The following is a 21941-nucleotide window of genomic DNA, read 5'->3' as shown; positions in this document are numbered from 1 at the left end:
TGACTCTCCACATCAGATGGTCTTTGCTATCCCAGTTTTCTAAGTGGGATGGGTTTTGATTTTGTGCTCAGACAAAACTACTTTTAGTCATGTCCTTATTCTCCTTATACTTTACATATTATGAGTTAAACCAACTGTTGCCTTTCTACTGTGATGATTTGAGATTGGTACTCAAAAAGTAAGTTAATTTCAAGCTCCTTAAACCTCAAACGATAAAAGTGTTATATACTCATTTTAACATATGAAATGGGATGGATTCGGAGGATAATTACAAATGATTAAACAGAATCACAAGCCATTCACAAAGGACCCATTGTTTTGTTCTGTCTCTGCTATTTTTTAATTGATGGTCAGTGTACACATGTACCAGACGAACTTTATTGGCAGTTGCACCACTTCTTTTATTGGCAGTGTTTTGCACCATTAAAATGCTTTGTCAGGTTAAAAATAGTTCAACTTTTGGGACGGGACTTTCTGTCGACCAGTAGCTGAGGGGAAATGTTCTGTAAACAATGTTTGAAAACAGCGTAAATCATTATTTTTTGCAATTCTGCACCACTAGATTAAACACTTCAGCTTAAAAGGTGCTGTAAGCAATGTTTTTTTAACAAGCACTAAAGGTCCCTATTTTAATGGTCCCAGTCCCAGTTTGATGGTTGTCCATTGGAGAACGGTATTTTGCTACCGTTGCTTTTCAAAACTTAACATTACAGTACAAACACACACCAGGTCAGTATAACTATTCTGGTCTGTGGACATCAGATTGCTTGTTTAATTTTTCTTTCTTGAGATTAAAATGCTCTCGTGCTCCATCGCTGATAACAGTGGTCAGTAGAGTGTATGTGCATGTCCTTTTTAGAAAGAGAGGGCATGTCTTATTCAGTTAAAATCACTTACAGCACTTTTAATGCACCTAAAAGCACACCTACTGTTCAATTCCATTGCACTCCATCTAGCTGTGTTTAATGCAAGAATTAGTTTTAAGTTCATATCAGGGTAACGGTTTGCATTATTTCTCCTGCAGTGGCAAACCCCCAATGCAGTGGACCAACTTTGATCCGATGGGATTCATTGCTGAACTGAAGATGCTGTATCCTGTGGACACCTGGGAGGAGATGCTGATGAAAGCAGAGGTGGGTCATGGATACATGGACCGCCCCTGCCTGAACCCTGCAGACCCCGACTGCCCATTGTCAGCCCCTAACAAGAACACAACACAGGTGAGTCCAGTCTGCAGGCGAATAGCTGAAAAACACTTGCTTTGAAGCTATGACACTGGTTTGAGATTGTTGTTCTTTGTTATATGTCTGTTTCCCAGTCTTAGTATACAGTTATTACACTTAATATTCACTAATTAAAGTGATTTGGTTTTGCGTCATGAGCGTGCCAACTCTGCTTTATGTTCTGTCATCTTCTTAAGCCTTTTGACGTGGCTCGTGTTCTGACTGGTGGCTGCCATGGGCTTTCCAAAAAGTACATGCATTGGCAGGAGGAACTTATCTTAGGTGGGACCAAGAAGAATGACAGCAACAAACTTCTGAGGTAAGTGAGCACTTTAAACATTAATGGCATTCCAAGAAATGGATTAACCTTAAAGTCTTTTGATAATAAAGCAAGATGAATGGTTTTGAGAAGGTGGAGAGGACAAGATACAAAAACGAGAGACTAATAGAGGTGGAGATGAGACGGACTGTGCTCAGCTGTGCTTTTTCAGATATTAACACGTCTTTTTGAGCATTATGTATCTGGTGGACTGCTGACAGCTTTCTTTTGGCATTATTTGCCAGCTTTAAAAGGTTGAAAGTATGACAGGCCTTGCTTTCTTTCTCTCTCTGTCTTACAGTCTTTTCTTCTCTCTTTCATTCTCCCTTCTCACTCTCCCTTACATACTCTCAATGAGAGGTGTTTTTTTTCCTCTTTCTTGGTCATCAGTATTATTAATGAAACTAGTAAAGTAGAAATTTGTAAACTGCATATTATCATACATTCTCACAAACCAGTGGAAGCCCACACATTTTACCCCAAAAACTGCCTATTTTTCCTCCAAATAGGGCTGTCATGATTATGAAATTTGGTTGACGATTAATTGTCAAACAAATAATTGCGTTTATGATGATTAATTGTCTGTTTTATGGCTGTGTAGATAAATTGTCTCATTAAGGGACACAATTAATTGCCATATAAATTGTCATATTTTTTAAGGTGTGCTTTTTTTCTGCATGTGTGCTTCATACACCTTAAGAAGTCATTTTTACATATTTAACTTCAAATATATAAATGAAATAATAAAATAGGGATAAACTATGATTTTCTTTTAAGGATTTTGAAAACATGATTAACATGAAAATTAATGTTTTAAATATCAAAATATTTCTAAATAATTAAAATATGTCTCTTTTTGGTCAACTTTAGTTTTGGTCAATTTTACGTTTACACTTGTTTTTTGAACTCATTTATTTTATAATAAAATTTATATATATATATATATATATATTATATTTATATTACATTTTTATTATACTATGCAATAGTAAAATATTTATTCCTAATTTCTTTGCTTTCGCACATTACTTTGATGCTCTGATTAAACTCACAAGTCCTTATCTCTCATGAAGCAAAACCTTTGAGATTTCGTTTCATCATATTATCACTCCACAGAAATAAAGCGTGCGTCTCCTCCTCTTTGTCACTGCGTGCCATTAACACTTAAACGTGTATGAATCAGGAACATTTAATATTACACGATCATTTAAAGTGAAACGGGAGCGCTCTGCGTTCACTATCAAAGTTTATACTTGTTCGTTTATATTTTCGCGGGAGTTTGGAGTGAGCCTCTGCTGACAGTGCGCTTCACGTGCTCTTCAGGACAGGGGCTGGTTGACTTCTGCGGTGCAGCTCAGTGATGCTCGGACTCAGAGTTCAACTGAATGACACACAAACGCACCGTTCATGGGAGTTATACAATATATTTGCTTAGAATTCCCTTACTAGTGCATTAAAATGTGATTGGAATTTGAATGCCCAATAATCGGGGTTGTCTCTAATAACTGCGGATAGATGATATATCCGCGATTAGACGGTTATTTAATAATCGTGACAGGCCTACCACCAAAGCTCTTTAGGCTTGAGTGGAGGCAGAATTCATAATCTCTTTACCATGAAAGAACGTTGTCATAAATCTCAAGAATGATAAGCACAGGTTCAAAAACATCACGAAACAGAAGCTGCACTTACTTCTCGGTTTCAAGCGAAACAGCAGTTCCTTGCACTGTTTCCCAGCTGTGGTGCTCCCCAACTGTAGAATCTACAGCCCCACGGCAAAAGAAAGCATATTTTCCCGAGTTGCGAATGTATGTTTGCAGTCTGATTTGAATGTTGGTGAGATAAAAAGGCTGTATACCCCCCAAAATGGCAAGTACATCTTTCAAATGAGATTGTACTCACGGGCAGAACACAACAACATCCAGCATATGTATTCCAAATTCACAAACAAGTGACTCTAATATGAACCGATTCTTTTTAGTGAATCAAAACAAACAGTGCATCCAGTGTAGTCAAAAATGACTCTTATGAACCGGTTCTTTTAATAAATCGTTCAAAAAGACTCACAAACTGTCTGACTAATTTTCCTTATGCCAAGCTGTAAGATGTTTTCTGTAATATTATTTTATTAAAAAAAAGCATTAAAACATCAAAGCAAGTTGCATGTAAATGGGACGTGGTTTCACAAATCATGTAAACATATTAATCTAATTATTCCTTATACTCTGATAATTGCAATAATCAGAGTACTGGTGTACATGAAAGCGTAGCCACTGTCAAAGAGAAACCTAGTTTATTTTTTCCCCACTCACAACAATATTAACAATATGGATGATGGACAAACTATTAGAATTGGAAAATATGCATTTGTCCTTTGTTGTGTATTCATAAGTAATTATAATAATATAATTTATAATTATATTTATTTATCACACATTATACATTTTGCACATATACAGTGAAATTCTTTTTTTTCCACATATCCCAGCTAAGCTGGGGTCAGAGTGCAGGGTCAGCCATGATACGGCACCCCTGGAGCAGATAGGGTCAAGGGCCTTGCTCAAGGGCCCAACAGTGGCAACTTGGCAGTGCTGGGGCTTGAACCCCTGACCTTCTGATCAGTAACCCAGAGCCTGCTGAGCCACCACTGCCCCGTACTTTATTAACAGTTTGTAGGGTAAAGATTTACTTTGGCAAAAGTCAGTCTTTACATCTATAGAGAGTGTAAAAATATCCAATATTTTCAAAGTTGTTCAAGCCAAAATGTAATGGTATTAATTTGTGTTTTCTAAGTTTTGTCACTTAGAAAAATTTGGTATACTGTATTTTTTGTATATATTTATAGAATATAATTAACAAAGTCAAAAAAAAAGTCATCTTCGGTTTGGATTTTCGGCCCAGTGTGTCTGGAATATTCGGTTTGGGCCAAGAATGTTCATGTTGGTACATCACAAGATTTTAGTAATGAAGAGCCCACAGACATGTCGGTCAAGATACACTGTTTTTCTGGTCTGTGTTGTCTAACTTTTTATTTGTCACAGTGCACAGGCTCTCCAGACCATGTTCCAGCTCATGACCCCAAAGCAGATGTATGAGCACTTGAAGGGCTACGAGGAGGTCTCACAAATCAACTGGAATGAGGACAAAGCAGCTGCCATCCTAGAGGCCTGGCAGAGGAGATACTCCGAGGTAAATATGCTTCTGTCACCACAGATCATCCCATTGGCTGAAAGATGCTCACCAAAAGATGTGAAGATACTTGCAGGATGACCAAACTGAAGACTACTTCCTTTGAGACACAACGAAGATCAGATCAGAGTCTGACATTAACCCAGGCTCAGTGCAGAAATACCACTAAAAATGATAAAAATGCCCCAGATATTTAAAATGTGGGGGCAAAGAATATCTCCAGAATGAATTCTTCTGTTTATTATGTTACATACATTTCATAATCTATTGTGGGCCTTGTTATGGGTTTACAGCAGACAGTGCAGTGACCATTTTATTAATGATAAGATTATATGTTAGAAAAAATACCCCTGAAAATCAGTTCCAGGGGGAATTTATCTAAAATACATTAATTCATCCCTTAATAAAATAAATAACGTTTCTGACACTGGTATCTACTGTAGTAATCCACTGCGCATAACAAAATAAATCTTTTAAGACACACCTACATTTAATTCTATTCTTCTTACAAGTATTATTTTCGTTATCGTTTTAAAATGCATAACTAATTCTGATTTAGGTAAATGTGTCAATATGTCTTTCATCAGTTTTTACCTTCCCTAAAACTGGAACTTGTTATTAACAGTTGAGAAATGTCCAACATTATGTTTCCTTGAAAATACACTCACACACATACACACACTCGTGCTGCGTGCGAAGGCATTCCATCTCGAGTCATAAGTAATGCATGGATTCCAAAGGTGCTGTGTCTTTTAAGGTTAAGACCCAGCTGTTTAAGTGCAGTCCTTCAAAGGGATACAGTTTCCTATTTTTCCTTCTCCATACTTTAAACGCACAGGTTAAGTGTGAACTTGGAAAAATTGGGGCACATCTGTAAGGCCAGGAAAGGTCACAATGGGACACTGTTGAATGTAAACCAAAAAAAAACCTAAATGTAAACCTAAAGCCTTCTTATGTGTACTGGATGTGTTTTATGATGGTTTTATGGTATCGAAAACCTCTCTTTGAATTTTCAATACCCTTCAGAGGATATTTGAGTTGTCATTTATTAAGAAACATTTTTATTTTCCCATTTTGATTTATTGTGTAGAGAGAAATCGTCTTTAATCAGATGTTTAATTCACTTTCACCGAAATTACTTTTGATAGTGTTACAAGCCACCCAAAGGGACTGTTTTGTTAGAGTGGGTGTCCATTGCAGAATAAACACCTCTTGGTGTGGTGTCCCCAGCACAGTGTGTGTGTGTGTGTGTGTGTGTGTGTGTGTGTGTGTGTGTGTTTTACAAGACCATCTGGAACACATTAACCCACTCAGTGCTCAATTTCTTTCACAGCTGCTGTCCCATTGGTGGCTTGTGTGTGACATCATCTGCTCTCTGTTTTGTCAGCCCTGACCTCCGCTTGGCATAGGGTTTCCTTTTTGGTGTTTGTGTGTGATTGCAGGGCTGAACATGTGTGCATTTGTGAATGTAAGTGTGTGTGGTTTTTTGGGGGATAATGCAGTGATTTTCATTTCTTGTGTAATTGTTCTGTAGAAATGTTGGTGAGATTTCAGTGTTTTTTAATTGGTTGGATACGCCTGAGGGGAAAAAGTAAATAAAGAGGGTGCAAATGGATTGAAGGTTAAACAACATTGTCTTTAAAATTAATATTTTTTTTCTTTCTTCCTCCCATCCTTTTCCCTTTATCGTGTGTCCTCAGGCCGTCCAGCAGAGCGTGTCTGTAAATTCTTCTCAGAAAGTTCTCACGTTCACCACCACCACCCTGGAAGACATCCTAAAGTCCTTCTCTGATGTCAGCGTGATCCGTATCGCCAGTGGCTACCTCCTAATGGTAAACTCACTCCCACATCTCCAGCCCTGTCTGAAGAGCTTTTGTTTTCATCTAGACTTTCTCTCCTTTATGGTCAGATTTAAGCACGTCCTCCTTCACAGTGGTCAAACTCTGCTTTATTCATCTTAACCTAAAAAGGACTCACCTGAGTATTTGTAGAACTGTAGAATATGATTAATTTTGTAGCATAATGTTTCTGTCTGTTCACACCAAATATGATGTACATTTATTTATTTATCAGATGCTTTTTTATCCAAAGCGACTTACAGTGCATTCAAGCAGAATGCTTTTTCAGTATCAGCTTCAGGAATGCAACGTACACAAATGTATAAAAATATTCACAAAAAAAAAAATTCTTTTTACACCAAAACTATACACAGAATCATTTGGCCAAATTCTTTGAAACATTTTGGATACCTGAATTAATTGTTCGAACTATAGCAAAAAAACCTTGGAAGTCAGAGGCGTGGTCTAGCGATTTGGACACATGCTTTGTCACAACTTCGAACTTTGCTGCTCATGTGGGCAGCGCAAGTTAGAATCCGAATTGCGTCATTTCCCACATTTCTCCTTTTCTCCCCATCATTTCTCCTTTCTACTCCTCTCTATAATAAAAGTGGCAAAAAATGTACAAATGAATGGACAAAATCAAAGTGCAATATTTCAGACTCAACTTGGAGTTTTTAAAGATACACTGTTTCACTTTAAAATGTTTCTGTGCTTGTTGTTCTTCATGTTGAAAAATTCAGACAAGGTGTTAATAGGCATTCAGTGTTATGTTACATGTACATAGCTTGCCAGTGCATGCCTGACATTGCTGTGCCGAGACCTCACTCATTGCACTGCGGTAATGTGATAATGTCAGATTAATGTTATAGTTTTGTCATCTGTGTGCAGCTTGCCTATGCGTGTCTGACCATGCTGCGGTGGGATTGCGCCAAATCTCAGGGGGCAGTAGGGCTGGCCGGAGTGTTGCTAGTCACTCTCTCTGTCGCTGCTGGACTGGGACTCTGCTCTCTCTTGGGCATCTCCTTTAATGCTGCTACCACACAGGTACAACACAAAACGTATTTAGACACTTAAAGGGATAGTTCACCGAAAAATGGAAATTCACTCATTATTTACTCACCTTGATGATATCCCAGGTGTGTATGATTTTCTTTCTTCAGCAGAACACATTTGAAGAAAAATACAAAAATATCTTAGCTCAGTAGGTCCTTAAAATGCAAGTGAATGGAAATGTTTCTTTTGAAGATCCAAAAATAACAGACAGTCAGCCTAAACGTCATTGATACGACTCCAGCTGTTAAATTAATGTCTTCTAAAGCGACATGATTGCTTTTTTTGACTTTTTTAAACTCTTAATCATGCTTCCGTTCTGCAGTGGTATGCACATGTGATGTAATCGCATTGGCATTTGAAACGAGGCAAGTGCGTCACAGCCAGAAGGGCAGTGCTGTTTACTAGTGAGAAGGAGGAACACTGTACAGTAGCTTGGTTGGTTTTGGTTTAGATCTGTATTTATCGGTTTCTTTACTCACAATGGTGCGTTTGTGTGCTTATCCTGGATGTCTCAACTGAGTGGAGAATGTGAGATCAGTGTAGGGGGGCTCGGGGCAAAAATGCCACTAAATATGACAAAAATCTCTTAAAATACAAAATGTGGGGGCAAAATATGCCCTTGTGAGGAATTCTTCTTCATTTGTAACATATGATATAGTTCTTAATATTTTATTATAGTTATATCCTAGTTATACATATTATGGCATAATATATGAATGGATGTGATTTAATTTCTAGGGTAAGAGGTAATAAATTCTTACACAAATTCTTATTAAAATATTTGACATACACAGATGAGGCACAGTTTATTTATTAAATGGTTAAAAGAAAAGCCCAAATAAAGGTAAAAAACAAACAAAATGCCCCTAAAATCAAATCCAGGGGGCCTATTTTGCCCCTTAATGTAAAAGCTCATTTCTGACACTGGGTTTAATTTATTCCTTAATTTCTGACACAGTATGTCTTGAAATAGCTGTTACCAAAGGTTTCCATTCACTTGTGTCACCCTGTTTTGTTTTCCTGTGCTTGCATGAAGGTGTTGCCGTTCCTAGCTCTTGGCGTGGGGGTGGACGATGTCTTTCTCTTGGCTCACGCTTTCAGCGAGACCGGCCAGAACAAGAGGATTCCATTCGAGGTGTGTTATCTCTCCCACATGTCCTGAAAAACAGGGAACACAAGTAAACAACGAGCATTCTCTCTCGCAACAGAGCCGCATTGATCTGCGAACCACAAAAGTGACTACTCATCCACAGATAGTGTCAAGACAAGACTAACTGTTATCAGGAGGTGGAGGAAGGGGGTGTATCAGAGCCCCCATGTTATCACTTACACAGAGGAATGTGTGTGTACCTGCCCCGACCTGTGATGTAACATCAAAAACACTAGCACGCTTTGATCTGTGGCAGTGCTGGTGAGGGCCAATGCACAATGTGTGACTGAAGAAGTTTCTCACAAACAGCACTAACAAAAATGTACCATAGTACTAGCATGTTTTTTGAAAATGGTACCATGTTACTACCATGTTTATTTGGACATGGTACCATGGGCAACATCATGGTATTCTTTGATGTACAGTGGAGTCCAGAAGTCTGAGACCACTTTTATTTGATCTATTTTACTTCTATTTTTCTAATTTAACACAACATTTTCCCATAACAAATTATAGAAGAATCTTAATATTTCTTCTTCATTTTACATCACAACTTTTCAATTTGTTAAAATCCTAAAAACTTTCTGTTCTTTTAGTTTAAGTGACATGGGGAACTGGAAAAAAAATGGTACCTTTGATCTCGGTGCGTAAAGGGCAAGACAGAAACCACTTCTGAATACGTGTGATCTCTGACATCACTGTCTTAAAAAAACGGCATTCATCTGTAATGGATATCTTGAACATGGGTTTGGGATTACTTTTGTAAACCTTTGTTAGTCAACACCACTCGCCGCTGCATCCACAGATGCAAGTTAAGACTTTATTATGCAAAGCAGAAGCCCTACATCAACACTGTCCAGAAGCGCTGCCGACTTGTCTGGGCTCAGTCTCATCTTAGATGGAAAGTAGAACAGTGTAACTGTTTTTTTTTTTTTGGTCAGAAGAGTCCACATTTCAAAACGTTTTTGAAAAACACAGCCATCGTGTTGTCCGGGCCAAAGAGGAAAAGGACCATCCAAGCTGTTATTAGTGTCAGGTCCAAAAGCCAGTGTCTTTATGGGCCAGGGGTGTGTCAGTGCCCATGGCATGGGTAACTCGCACATCTGTGAGAACACAATAAATGCAGACAGATATGTACAAATTTTGGAGCAACATATACTGCCATCCAGCACCGTCTTTTCCAGGGATGTCCCTGCATTTTCCAGCAGGACAAATTCAAACCACATACTGCCCAGATTTCAAGTGCATGGCTGTGTAAGCAGAGAGTGTGGGTGATTGATTGGCCTGCCTGCAGTCCTGACCTGCCTCCAATTGAGAATGTGTGGCGCATTATGAAGCGCATTAGATGGTAACGAAGACCCCGTACAGTTGTGCAGCTAAACCTACATAATGGATGATTGGGGAAAATTCCACTTTTTAAACTTAACAAACTTGTGTCTTCAGTGCCCAAATGCTTAATAAGTGTTATTAGAACAAATGGTGATGTTTCAAAGTGGAAAACCCTCGACTGTCCCAACTTTTTTGGAGTGTGTTGCAATCGTTACTGTACATAAATTAAAAAAAAAAAAAAAAAAAAAAAAAAGAAAAATGAAATTCACAGGTTAAAACATCATATAATGTTTAGTTGTAGTGCTTTCAATATAGCAAAGGGTGAATATAATTTACAAATCCCTCATTTTTGTTTTTATTAACATTTTTCATACTGTCCCAACTTTTTCGGAATTGGGGTTGTACAATGGAAGTGAATGTGGGACAATTTTCGGAGGGTTTAAATGCAGAAATGTGAAGCTTATAATTTTATAAAAGCACTTACATAAATTCATCTGTTAAAATGTATGTATTATTTGAGCTGTCAAGTTGTTTAAATTGTCATTTTTACAGTCATTTTAGGGTTTGTTGACATAACATCATCATGGCAACAAAGTTGTAAAATTGTCTATAACTTTACGCAGAAAAGGATATTAAGTGATTTTATCACACTTAAATAATGTTTACATGTATACTGTTTACATATTAATATATTATGGCATTTTAAAAGTAAGTACTTTAAAGAAAAGGAGGGGCATGCCAAAATAAATTTTTGTGGTAATCAATTATGCCACAAATGCTGTCGATTGGGCTTAACTTGTATTGAACCTGGAATATACCTTTAAAGAGATAGTTCACCCAAAAATTATTTGATTTTCAACAAATCATCAATAAAGAGAGAATTTTCATTTTTTGGTGAGCTATCCTTTTAATACCATAGAATACAGATATTGTTATCATTCAGTACTATTGTATATACGGTATCAAAGTACCATGTTATTACCATCTGATAGCATAACAGTACCATGGTGTCGCCGCAGTGCTTTTTTGTAAGGAAACTACTTGAAGAGTCATTACTAGCTAAAGCAGTTGTTATTTGTCCCAATGAGACTTGATTGGATGATAGGCAGTATAATGTGTTTATAATCTGTCTTTTTAGTCAGTTGTGTATACATTTGCATGAGTCAGGAGTATTTGTGTTTAGCTTTCGTGTGCGTGTACGCAGGGTGGTGTGTGGGGTGATTTAGATTACTTTCATACAGATGAGATGAGTTCAGGCATGTATTTGCTTGTGTTTATGTGAGATCACACAGTGTGCAGTGACACTTTTGTGTGGAAAGTAAACAGTTCCCTGTGGGAGGAGAGAGAGAAAGCAAGTAGAACCCTCCTGTCTTAAAGCTCTCCGTGTGTGGCCCTGCATGTCCACAGACACAAAAAAATTTCCCTCTTTCTTTCTTACTCTCTCTTTCTCCTCATCTCTACCTCCGTGTGTACAGAGGTGGAGTTTGGAACTGTTTCTTATCCGTCTGGCTTTGAAATGAGGAGAGAGAGCTTACCCTAACAAGACAGTGAGACAATCGTGTTTTCTGCGCCCCGGGCTGCTTTGTTTTAAAGGATATGTCCTTCCTTTGATGAAAAATATTTCTGTGCGAGCAAGGGATAAGGAGAAGGGGAGGCAAATGTATCTCTTTTTGCATTTTTCCTCTCCAAAATCCACATAATAGCGAGGAGAGCTTTTCCTCAGAAATAGAGCTCATTAAGTTGTCATGGCAGGTTGTGTGATTATCAGCACTTTTAGATGATCAGAGTGCTTTTGCAAGTTACACCATCTTCGGAAGTCATAATGTGCTTGCCTGTGATTAATTAAAGATGAATTATCTTTGTCAGAGCAAATTTGTTTTTCTGTCTACAAACATAGTGTGGAGCATAATTTAAGACAGACAAACTGAGGCCAAAGAGTTAGATTTGTAAAACAAAATTGCTTTATTACATTGTTATAGTGATTTTTTTAAAAACATTTTTTAAGTGGACATATCATGGAAAACAGGATTTTCCTTGCTCATTTGAAACAAGTTCAGTTTGCTTTATAGATATACTCTGATGTTGCCATAGAGGTTGACCAATAGTGGATTTTGCTGAGACCGATAACTCAAGGCATGGTCACATTTACCTTTTACCCTACTACCAAATTTTGGTGGGTGAAATACAGTCATCTCAACTGGAATCCACACGATTGTGAATTTCGTGTGATGGACTTCCAGTGTGAAGTGCTGTGAAGTTTGGTGAACTTTGACAGATGAATTCGTTGCGGTGACCAATTGGAAGTTGCTTGGTTTGGCAGTGACCTCTGTGTGGGCGGTGCTTTGTACATAGCTACATTGAATATTCACAATGGACAAGGATATCATTTTAGCGCAGAGTTTCTTTGTAACTCTTTTTAAAAAGAGGCTGCTTGGCAATTAGTTTTTTGGTTTCACATGCGCTCAACATCCACCTTCGCCTTCATATTTTCGCTGCGCAAAAGTAAATGTGACTGGGCCTTCAGTCGGTGGAAAAGGCTGATAACAGAGTAATTAATAATTTATAGAAAGTTAAAAAACATTCTTCGTAGTAGTTTAATTCGCTTCTTATTCAAATTCTGGTAAAATGCACCTCCGGTGCCATTCTAAATACATATTATAAGTGAACCGAACCATTGAGCATCTACATCTGAGATGCTGTTCTTGAGTAGCGCTCAAATATTGCGCACCGCTGTGAAGGCTAAAAATAGCCACGAGTGCATCACCAGCCTGTGCGTGAGTTTGTGTCAACAGAACAGCACCATTCACTAACGCACTGGTGCTGCACATACTATATATTTACTTATTAAACACAGCCTTTTGTGATTCACAGAGCTATCGCACGTCTTGAAGTGGCTTTGAATAAAATGCACGAGTCATATAAACTGCTTTAATGGTGTTTTTATGGTTCTTTTATGTCATTTTTGGAGCTTGACAGTAACGAACATGACTAACACACAGTATCGGATTTAGATCGGGCTCGTCGGGCCGAGACCCGATCCGTCTAAAAGCTTCAGTATTGGAGCCGATACCGATCCAGGTATCGGATCGGTGCATCCCTTTCGTACAGTGGGCACAGACATAGAGGTTACAAAAAGTCCAAAATTAATACAAATCCAGATGTAGTTTTTTGTTCAACCAAAATGAAGATTTGGTGTATAATGTGGGACTTTTAACAAAAAACAAGCCTGAAACACACCAGGGACTCTTATTTTAAAATGATGAAGACTTGGCTCTGTTACAGTGCTCTATATTTAAGTATTAACCAAATTAAGCTTTTTATAGCCAATTTATTCACCAGATGAAGAGTTTTACATATATATATATATATATATTTCACCAGATGAGGTTTAATGAGGAAGATATTTTAGAAACACAACTTATGAGCTGACAGGTCACATTTCCATATAGTCGCATTTTTCTTGCATGCCCTCTCTTCAGTTTAGAATGCTTGATTATCTAAACAGAATAACAAAAAATTCACTGAAGTGAGGAAAAAAATATGGATGAATGTTGTAAATTGTGAAATATTTAGATCCAGCAGATACTAAGTTGTCAGTGTTTGTTTTTATTTCACCTTTAAAAGCTACTGTTATATTGCAGAGTCAATTAATTTTAACTGTGGAATCCTCCAGCGCAGACCACAGAGGAACACAAAGAAATAAAAAATAAAAAACTCTGCAACTATCGGCATATATGTTTGCCAATAACAACACTGATTAATCGGTAAAACCGATATATCTGTCTACCTCTATTTCACAATGCAAAGTTCCCTCCTTAGTCCACCCACACCAAAACTAAGCGTCTTTCAGGAATTGTCATGGAATTGACGTCAAAACCATGAGTTTTTTTACAAATGCCGTTTTTGTTTCCAATTGTTTTCTTAAATAAACTTGACATAGACGGACATCATTAACTGTTGGGCCACATCTTGCTGTTTTTTTTTGTTTTTTTTCTCAGCGTCTCACACAGAAGCATGACATGGCATGTCTTAAAAAGAACCTCATCTGTTAAAAATGCATCACGATACACTTATGATCTGCTCTATTCGTAGTACTGCATCAATTGTTAAGCCGTATTTTAAATTGTTTTTTTTTTTTTTATAAAGAAGTTTTAAAGATACAGTAGCAAAAACAGCTTGATTATATAAGGGTCAGAGAAGGGGTGGAAAATAGTTATGAAGATCAAAATTACTAATATTTGTTGAGCAAGAAACTTTGACTAACATTATAAATGGACTTCAGGGAAAAAGATAATAATATGCTACAAATATGCAGTTGATTTGATGACAGTGTAATTGAGTGTATTTCTCTTGTTTTTTTCTTTCTTCCTCAGGACCGCACTGGTGAATGTCTGAAGAGGACTGGGGCAAGTGTAGCTTTGACCTCCATCAGTAATGTGACAGCATTTTTCATGGCTGCCCTTATTCCAATTCCAGCTCTGCGAGCCTTCTCCTTACAGGTGTGTGTGTTACTTGAACAGGAATGCAGTTCAAACTGCATGTCTGTTTCAGCTGTGTGTTTGTTTATATTACCAGTGTATGTTTAGCTGAAATTTCCTGTGTCCATACCAGCTCTCTCTGCATGTGTGTGTGTTCCTTAACCTTCACTGGCTCCAGATTTCTCTATGTGACTTTTATTGATTTCATTAATCAAACAGAGCATGTGACAGGGTAAGAGTTGGCGTGGCCCGTAACCCCACCTACTGCGTGTGATTAGTGGTACAGCCCCCTAAGTGTGCAGATTGTGGGCATGTAACTCAATCTGGGAGTGGGGGTGGGTCGCAGGGCTTGTTGTTCCACATATCTGCGGTTTATTTATGACTGTAAGGCTGTGGAAGTGGCATAGGAAAGGGGCTGAGCAGGAGATTTACCCACAACCTGCTTCTGACTTCAGTCAGGTTAAGCAGCCCATGAGTGTCTCATTTGAGTGCAGATTGCCTACATTTGAACAAGCTTGATCTGTCTTGCTGAGTTAATAAATTTAAATGTGAAGTGTGTAAATTTACGTCTTCCTATCCCAACTTAATATGCAGAATCAGCTGCACTGCCCTACAAAGGCAAAATGCAGTAACTATACCAGCAATAAAAATGACTTCAAAGTTTTTTGGTTTTAGTGTGGATTTAGTAGTTACTGAAGTTTCAATACTCCATTTTCTCTCCAAATGAGTATAGTTGAGCCAAACCCATCAGTTACAGGACAGTTCATAGCCTAAGAGACGATTTTGGTGATAAAAATGTGTAGTTACTGCATATTGTCTTTTGCGTGACAATGTAAGTAAGCCATTTATAGGTTGATTTCACTGAAAAGTGTAAGCACTGTGGAGTTTGGGGCGAGATTTTCGGATTTTACAACCAATGTTAGACCGGGGGAGTGTTCAGGAAACCTGTTTGAAAACGGTCAATATTTTTGCAATTCCTTTTGGTGCCACTAGAGGCACTGAAATTGACCACTTCACCTTTTAAACATTTTAGTGGTTTCACCCTTGGAAATGTTCACCCTTGAAACCTCTTCCCCCCTCAGTGCTTGGGCTGCTTAACCCTTGAACTTCAGGTGAAGTAACCTTACCGTCATCCCCACAACCTGCGCAGCTGCAATGAGACAGATGCCGAGATTTACACACTGATGCCTTGTTCTGTTCAACAAACGCGCTTGCACAAATCTCAGCATAAAACATACAGACAACCTTCTTCATGCAGGACCCTTTCATCCTACAAAATAGATTGCCACCATTTCTTTATTTATATCTATGAATTTAGAGCTCGGTCTTACAGTGTTTGCGTCTATGCGATGATTGTATATTGTCATGAAAGTTATGCGAGGGATAAGCCTGCCGACCACACGCGAGATGTGGCTCACGGCCAAACAGGCACACACAGACTCGTACAGCACTGTAGATCTAGTATTAGGATGTGTGGATTGATGTCTCACACACATCTGTCAGACACACACTGTTTTTCACCGCAGCAAGCTCCAACTGGCACCTGTTCAGCGGTGCCTGAAAACACTCATCTTCAAAACCGCTGAGAACACACACACACCGTAGCTAAGAGATTACCGCTTTTTTAGATGTGGTATTACTGCCATGTATTCTCAGCAGCCACTATTTTCAACTATAATGTCTTTAGACTTTGTGTCCAAATATTTACTTCTGCTTTTGTATTCCTATGTGTTTACTTGAATGTTTGTGTCCAAACATGTTTATTTCAGCGTTTGTGTCCAAGTGTGTTTATTTCAAAATTTTTGTTGATTGTGGTACTTCAACTTTTGCGTTGGAATATTTTTATTTAAGCTTTTGTGTCCAATTTTTATGATTTTCATCAAAGCTGCTTTGGAAAAGTGCTTGAGAATAACAGAGGCCATGTCCACACTAATCTGTTTTCATTTAAAACTCAGTTTTCAGTTTCCTACCGTCATCGTTTTAAATATGCGAAATGCTGTTTTCAGTGGAGAAAAGCTGCATTCTAGTGTGGATGAAAGGCATAAACTTGGTGAAATCAATGCATTTTCAAAAGAAACAGATTACTGTGGATGTGGCCTAAGAATAAATTGTTTTTGGAGATTTTATGAGAGTCAAAAGTATCTCCAACCTACAGACTTCTCTAATCTTAAGTCAAAATTAAAACAAAATACATCTCGAGATACTTGTGTTCTGTTTTATTCATCTAGCTTTTTTTAGCACAAGCAAGGACACGTTCATTGTGGACGGCCCCTACACCATATTAAGCAGCTAGTAGGGGTGTTGCTACTCATTTTAAAAGTGAAAAGGTTAGCCAATCATAACAGAAGTAATTTACATATAACATTTTTAAAGGTACAGTAGCAAAAACAGCTTGATAAATTAATGGGTCAGAGAAGGGATGGAAAATGTTCATGAAAATCAATATTTGAAAAATCAAATAATACTTATTCCTGGTCTTATTGTGAGTGATTTAACTGATGCACCTCTGAAATTACTTTCCTTTTAGCTGACGTCACCAAGCTGTCTCATTTTCACACCTTCCCCTCCAACCACCTGTCATATAAAGACAATTTTTCACTATCCGATTTCCTGGTGTATAAAGTCAAGTCCCGCCTCATTATTTATGTTTTATTTTTTGACATAGTTTCACTATACTGTACATCACATTACAAAAGGTAAACTGGTTGCAAATGCTGTTTCATGTTGACTTTAAAACTGGTTATTCACTATTTCTTTGTCTTTATATCTGAGATCTTGAAATTAACAGACTTGGAATTATTTAACTTGTTAGTGTGCTTGTTGTTACGCCAAAATGCATATGTTACAATACGGCACTTTTTTTCTCTTTATCTACCTTGTCGAGAACAGTAGTTTGTTGCTAAAAGGATTACATATTAGTGACATTATATACATTGGCCCATAAAGGTTTTTGGATGTTTAAGCCACACTTAAAAATGGTTGAATGTCTTTGCATCATAAAACAAAAACAAACATTAAACCAAGTGGTATTTCTTTTAAAGAATGCACAGTTTTCAAGCAAAAAGATTTCACACAGAAAATAGTTTTTGATGATAACGAATAGACATATTGGTCAAAATTAAGACAAAGAATTTGGATAGTTTCTCGTTTTCAAACGTAGCGTTGCCACTGTAGTCAGCAACAGCAGTGTTCCTTTGTCGGGATTCTCCTGTCGCTCAACTGGTCGATCATGGTGTTAGCAATGCCAAGATCATGGGTTTGACTCCCAGGGAACACACAAACTGATCAAATGTATACATTGAATGCACTGGAGATCGGTTTGGATAAAATCCTCTGCCAAATGCATAAATGTAAAAATTTAAATATTTTTGCGATTTATTATAGGTTTTGATTTGTATCTATGCGTGTGAAGAGATGGGGGAACTGTCTCTCACTCTCTCTCTCATTGCTGTCTTTCATTGCGTGTTGGCTCTGTCAGGCTGAGCTGCTGTCTGGGTGGTCTGGCAGTCTGACATGGCTCCAACTTCCACCCATAAAACATACACCCTAACTAGGGCAGGCGTGCTTCAATCTGCCTCTGCCTCTTACTGTCATTTCACTTTCTTTCATCCAGTAACTCTTTCCGCTTTTCCCTTTCACACAATTTTTATTCTGTTAGCTTCAATGGAATGAATCAGGATTAAGTGTTTCAAATCCCTCGTTCATTTTGGTTAGGAGCTCTTGGCTCAGTGAGATCTTTTAGTAAGCTTGTGATGTATCTGCTCTGAAGGAAGGTGGCTGCTTCCCAAGATCAGGAGAGCCGTATCTAGCCTTAGAACGTTTGTTGAAACTCCTTTTCATGAGGTTGGGCACCAGCCCCGCTTCAGTTTGAGTTCATAGTCAGTTCCGAAGGCTTGTTTCACTGTATTAATTCAGATCCAATCCATATGGAAGTGTATGGATTGAATTATGAATTCGATAGCAATAAGTGTTTTTCTCTCAAACTGCATGAGCCTAAATTAAATTCGGGGTGGTACGGGTGGTGTTTTTCATTTGTGGTTCATCCGTTCTGAAGAGGATAATTGTTTGAAAATTGAATTTGTTGGGATCATTGTGGTTTTTGCAGAAACCCTTCACAGATGTGCATGGATAGCTGTTTGGGTGTTGTTGTGTGTGATTGCTTTTGTGCAAGTGTGAATATCTGCTCAACATGTTGTGTGCTTACTCTCTCATCCTTTGTCAGGCGGCAGTGGTCGTGGTATTTAACTTTGCTATGGTGCTGCTTATCTTTCCTGCCATCCTCAGCATGGACCTGTACCGCAGAGAGGACAGACGCTTCGACATTTTCTGCTGCTTTGTCAGGTATTGCACACATTTACCTATCTAAATGATAGTAATAGATTAGTGTCTTCCAATCCTGGTCCTGGTGTATCCCAAACACTGCACTTTTTGGTTATCCCCTTATTTGACACACTTAAGTTAGGTCATGAAGCCTGTCCCAAAAAGCAGTTTTGAGTTGAATCAGGTGTTTGAGATTAGGGAGTCATCCAAAATGTGTAGATGATACTCCAGAACCAGGGTTGGGAAACACTGCCAAATATTTTTATCGTTTGTATATAAAGCTAATTATGCCCCTTCCCTTCAAATAAACTTTTTTTTAGAATTTTTTTTATTAACAAACACTAAATATTTTTCAGTGAATATATTTTTTACATTTTAGGGACAATTTTGTAAACACACATACTTCACATTATTTGACCAGAATCTGAATATGTTTTTCAAAATGAGCATTTACATGCACACCAGTGCACTGATTACTATCAAGAATGAGCTTAGTATTATTTTCTGCTTTTGACATCCAAACTTAACCAGTCATGCACACGACACTCGTCAATGTGCACATTGGATAAGCCGTTAAGAACACCGTTACAGGTGTTTACTTGCAATGTGAAATCAGGGTAATAGGCAAAAATCTGTGTGCGCCAAACTTTTTTTTTGCTTAAACCGTTTATGACTTTAATCTGATACAGAAAAGTAATTTAATGCGTCTTCATGACCATATACACCGATCAGCCACAACATTAAAACCACCTGCCTAATATTGTGTAGGTCCCCCTTGTGCCACCAAAAACAGCACCAACCCGCATCTTAGAATACCTTTCTGAGATGATATTCTTCTCACCACAATTGTACAGAGTGGTTATCTGAGTTACCATAGACTTTGTCAGTTTGAACCATTCAGGCCATTCTCTGTTGACCTCTCGCATCAACAAGGCATTTTTGTCCACAGAACTGCCACTCACAGACTGTTTTTTGTTTTTGGCACCATTCGGAGTAAATTCTAGGGACTGTTGTTTGTGAAAATCCCAGGAGATCAGCAGTTACAGAAGTACTCAAACCAGCCCGTCTGGCACCAACAATCATCCATATGATTATCTAATCAGCCAATCGTATGGCAGCAGTGCAGAGCATAAAATCATGCAGATATGGGTCAAGAACTTAAGTTAATGTTCACATCAACCATCAGAATGGGGGAAAACTTTGATCTCAGTGATTTGGACCATGGCATGATTATTGGTGCCAGATGGGCTGGTTTGAGTATTTCTGTAACTGCTGATCTCTTGGTATTTTCGCACACAACAGTCTCTAGAATTTTCTCAGAATGGTGCCAAAAACAAAAAATATCCAATGAGCAGCAGTTCTGTGGACGGAAATGCCTTGATGATGAGAGAGGTCAACAGAAAATGGCCAGATTGGTTCGAACTGACAAAGTCTACGGTAACAAAGTCAGATAACCGCTCTGTACAATTGTGGTGAGAAGTATATAATCTCAGAATGCTATTATGAGTTGCGGGTTGGCGCTGTTTTGGCGGCATGAGGGGGACCTACACAATATTAGGTAGGTGGTTTTAATGTTGTGGCTGATTGGTGTATGTTGTCTGACTATGAAGCATAATTTGTGTTCAAGATCATGCAGGTAAGCACATTCGATATTTTGGATAATATACACAATGGTCTATTATGATACCGAGTGCAATATCTGCAACTCAATGAAGTGTCAACCTGCCAAACTTTATGTGTGTGTTTGAGTGTGTGTTGATGTTTATCTCTGTCTGTGGCCCTGGGCCCTTAAATAAGACATGCTGTTGCATCTCCTGCTTGCTGTGACATTCTTGGTGTCTGATGAGAGAGAGAGAGAGAGAGAGAGAGAGAGAGAGAGAGAGAGAGAGAGAGAGAGAGAGAGAGAGAGAGAGAGAGAGAGAGAGAGAGAGAGAGAGAGAGAGAGAGAGAGAGAGAGAGAGAGAGAGAGAGAGTGGGCTACAGGCACATACTTTACCTTCTTAGTCATGCCCCCAAACTCCTGCAGGAAATTAAACCCGATGCTTAAACTTTCACCTTGGTCGAAACGTTTGCTTTTAGTCACCAGCACTCAATCACCTCTCAACTTTAACTGTTCTCGACTGGAAAGCTGATTGTGGTCATATTTACATGTATTTACATGAGTGCTCATGTGTAACGAGTTACTGTTTACTAGAGAGAGTGGGCTCTTTGACAGAGCGTTTAAACAATTTACACAAAAAAAAAATTGTTCTGCTGCATTGTTCTGCTTTAATAAATTAAGCCCATTGTGTGTACAGTATGTGTATAATTCCTAAACTGCATAGTGCATAGTGTGCATATTTTGTTTTCTGTGTCTTGTGTATTGTGTTATAGTGACACTACATGACTGGCTGCAATGTTGGTGGATCATGTTCACTCATTGTTACATTGTTTTCAAAAATAATGGCATGAATAATTTTTATTTATCAATTAATGTCATACATAATGCAGTAAACATTAAAAAGCTAAATATTTGGTGTGACCACCCAATGCCTTTAAAACAGCACCAATTCTCCTAGGTACACTTGTGCACAGTTTTTCAAGGCTGTTGTTGGCAGATACTATAGGTTGTTTCAAGCATCTTGGAGAACTTGCCACAGTTCTATGTATTTAGGCTGTTTCAAATGATTGTTTCTCTGTAATCCCAAACTCAATGATGTTGATATCCGGGCTCTGTGGCAGCCATACCATCTGTTGCAAGACTCCTTTTTCTAATTCTATTCTATTTGCAAAATGAATGTTTGGAAATCTAAAATGTATATTTCCTATTGAGACACTAAAACAGAAGATGTCAAATAACCATCTTAAAGGAATAGTTAACCCAAAACGTTGTCTCAAACTTGTATGACTTTTTCTTCAGCAGAAAACAGACGAAGATATTTTAATGGAGATATGATGTCTGATTGTCCATACAATATAAATAAATGGTGACCAAAATTTCAAGATCCAAAAATTAAAAAGGCAGCATAAAGGTAATCCACAACACCCTGTCTACACCGG

General features: G+C 38.1%; 1 protein-coding gene across 2 annotated transcripts in view; it reads left to right on the top strand.

Moving 5' to 3' along the window:
* LOC127424328 (protein patched homolog 1-like) overlaps positions 1-21941 on the top strand; it is a 108064-nt gene that overhangs the window by 47837 nt on the left and 38286 nt on the right. For both annotated transcript variants that reach the window (XM_051669400.1, XM_051669401.1), the window contains exons 6-13: positions 1025-1220; positions 1421-1542; positions 4584-4731; positions 6432-6563; positions 7461-7616; positions 8662-8760; positions 14478-14603; positions 18805-18923. In XM_051669400.1, coding sequence (XP_051525360.1) covers positions 1025-1220; positions 1421-1542; positions 4584-4731; positions 6432-6563; positions 7461-7616; positions 8662-8760; positions 14478-14603; positions 18805-18923 — 1098 coding nt within the window. The remainder of the gene's footprint in view (positions 1-1024; positions 1221-1420; positions 1543-4583; positions 4732-6431; positions 6564-7460; positions 7617-8661; positions 8761-14477; positions 14604-18804; positions 18924-21941) is intronic.

This window comes from Myxocyprinus asiaticus, chromosome 33 (genome assembly GCF_019703515.2).
Source record: "Myxocyprinus asiaticus isolate MX2 ecotype Aquarium Trade chromosome 33, UBuf_Myxa_2, whole genome shotgun sequence".
Taxonomy (NCBI): domain Eukaryota; kingdom Metazoa; phylum Chordata; class Actinopteri; order Cypriniformes; family Catostomidae; genus Myxocyprinus; species Myxocyprinus asiaticus.
This window is presented reverse-complemented; position numbering and strand designations above follow the sequence as displayed.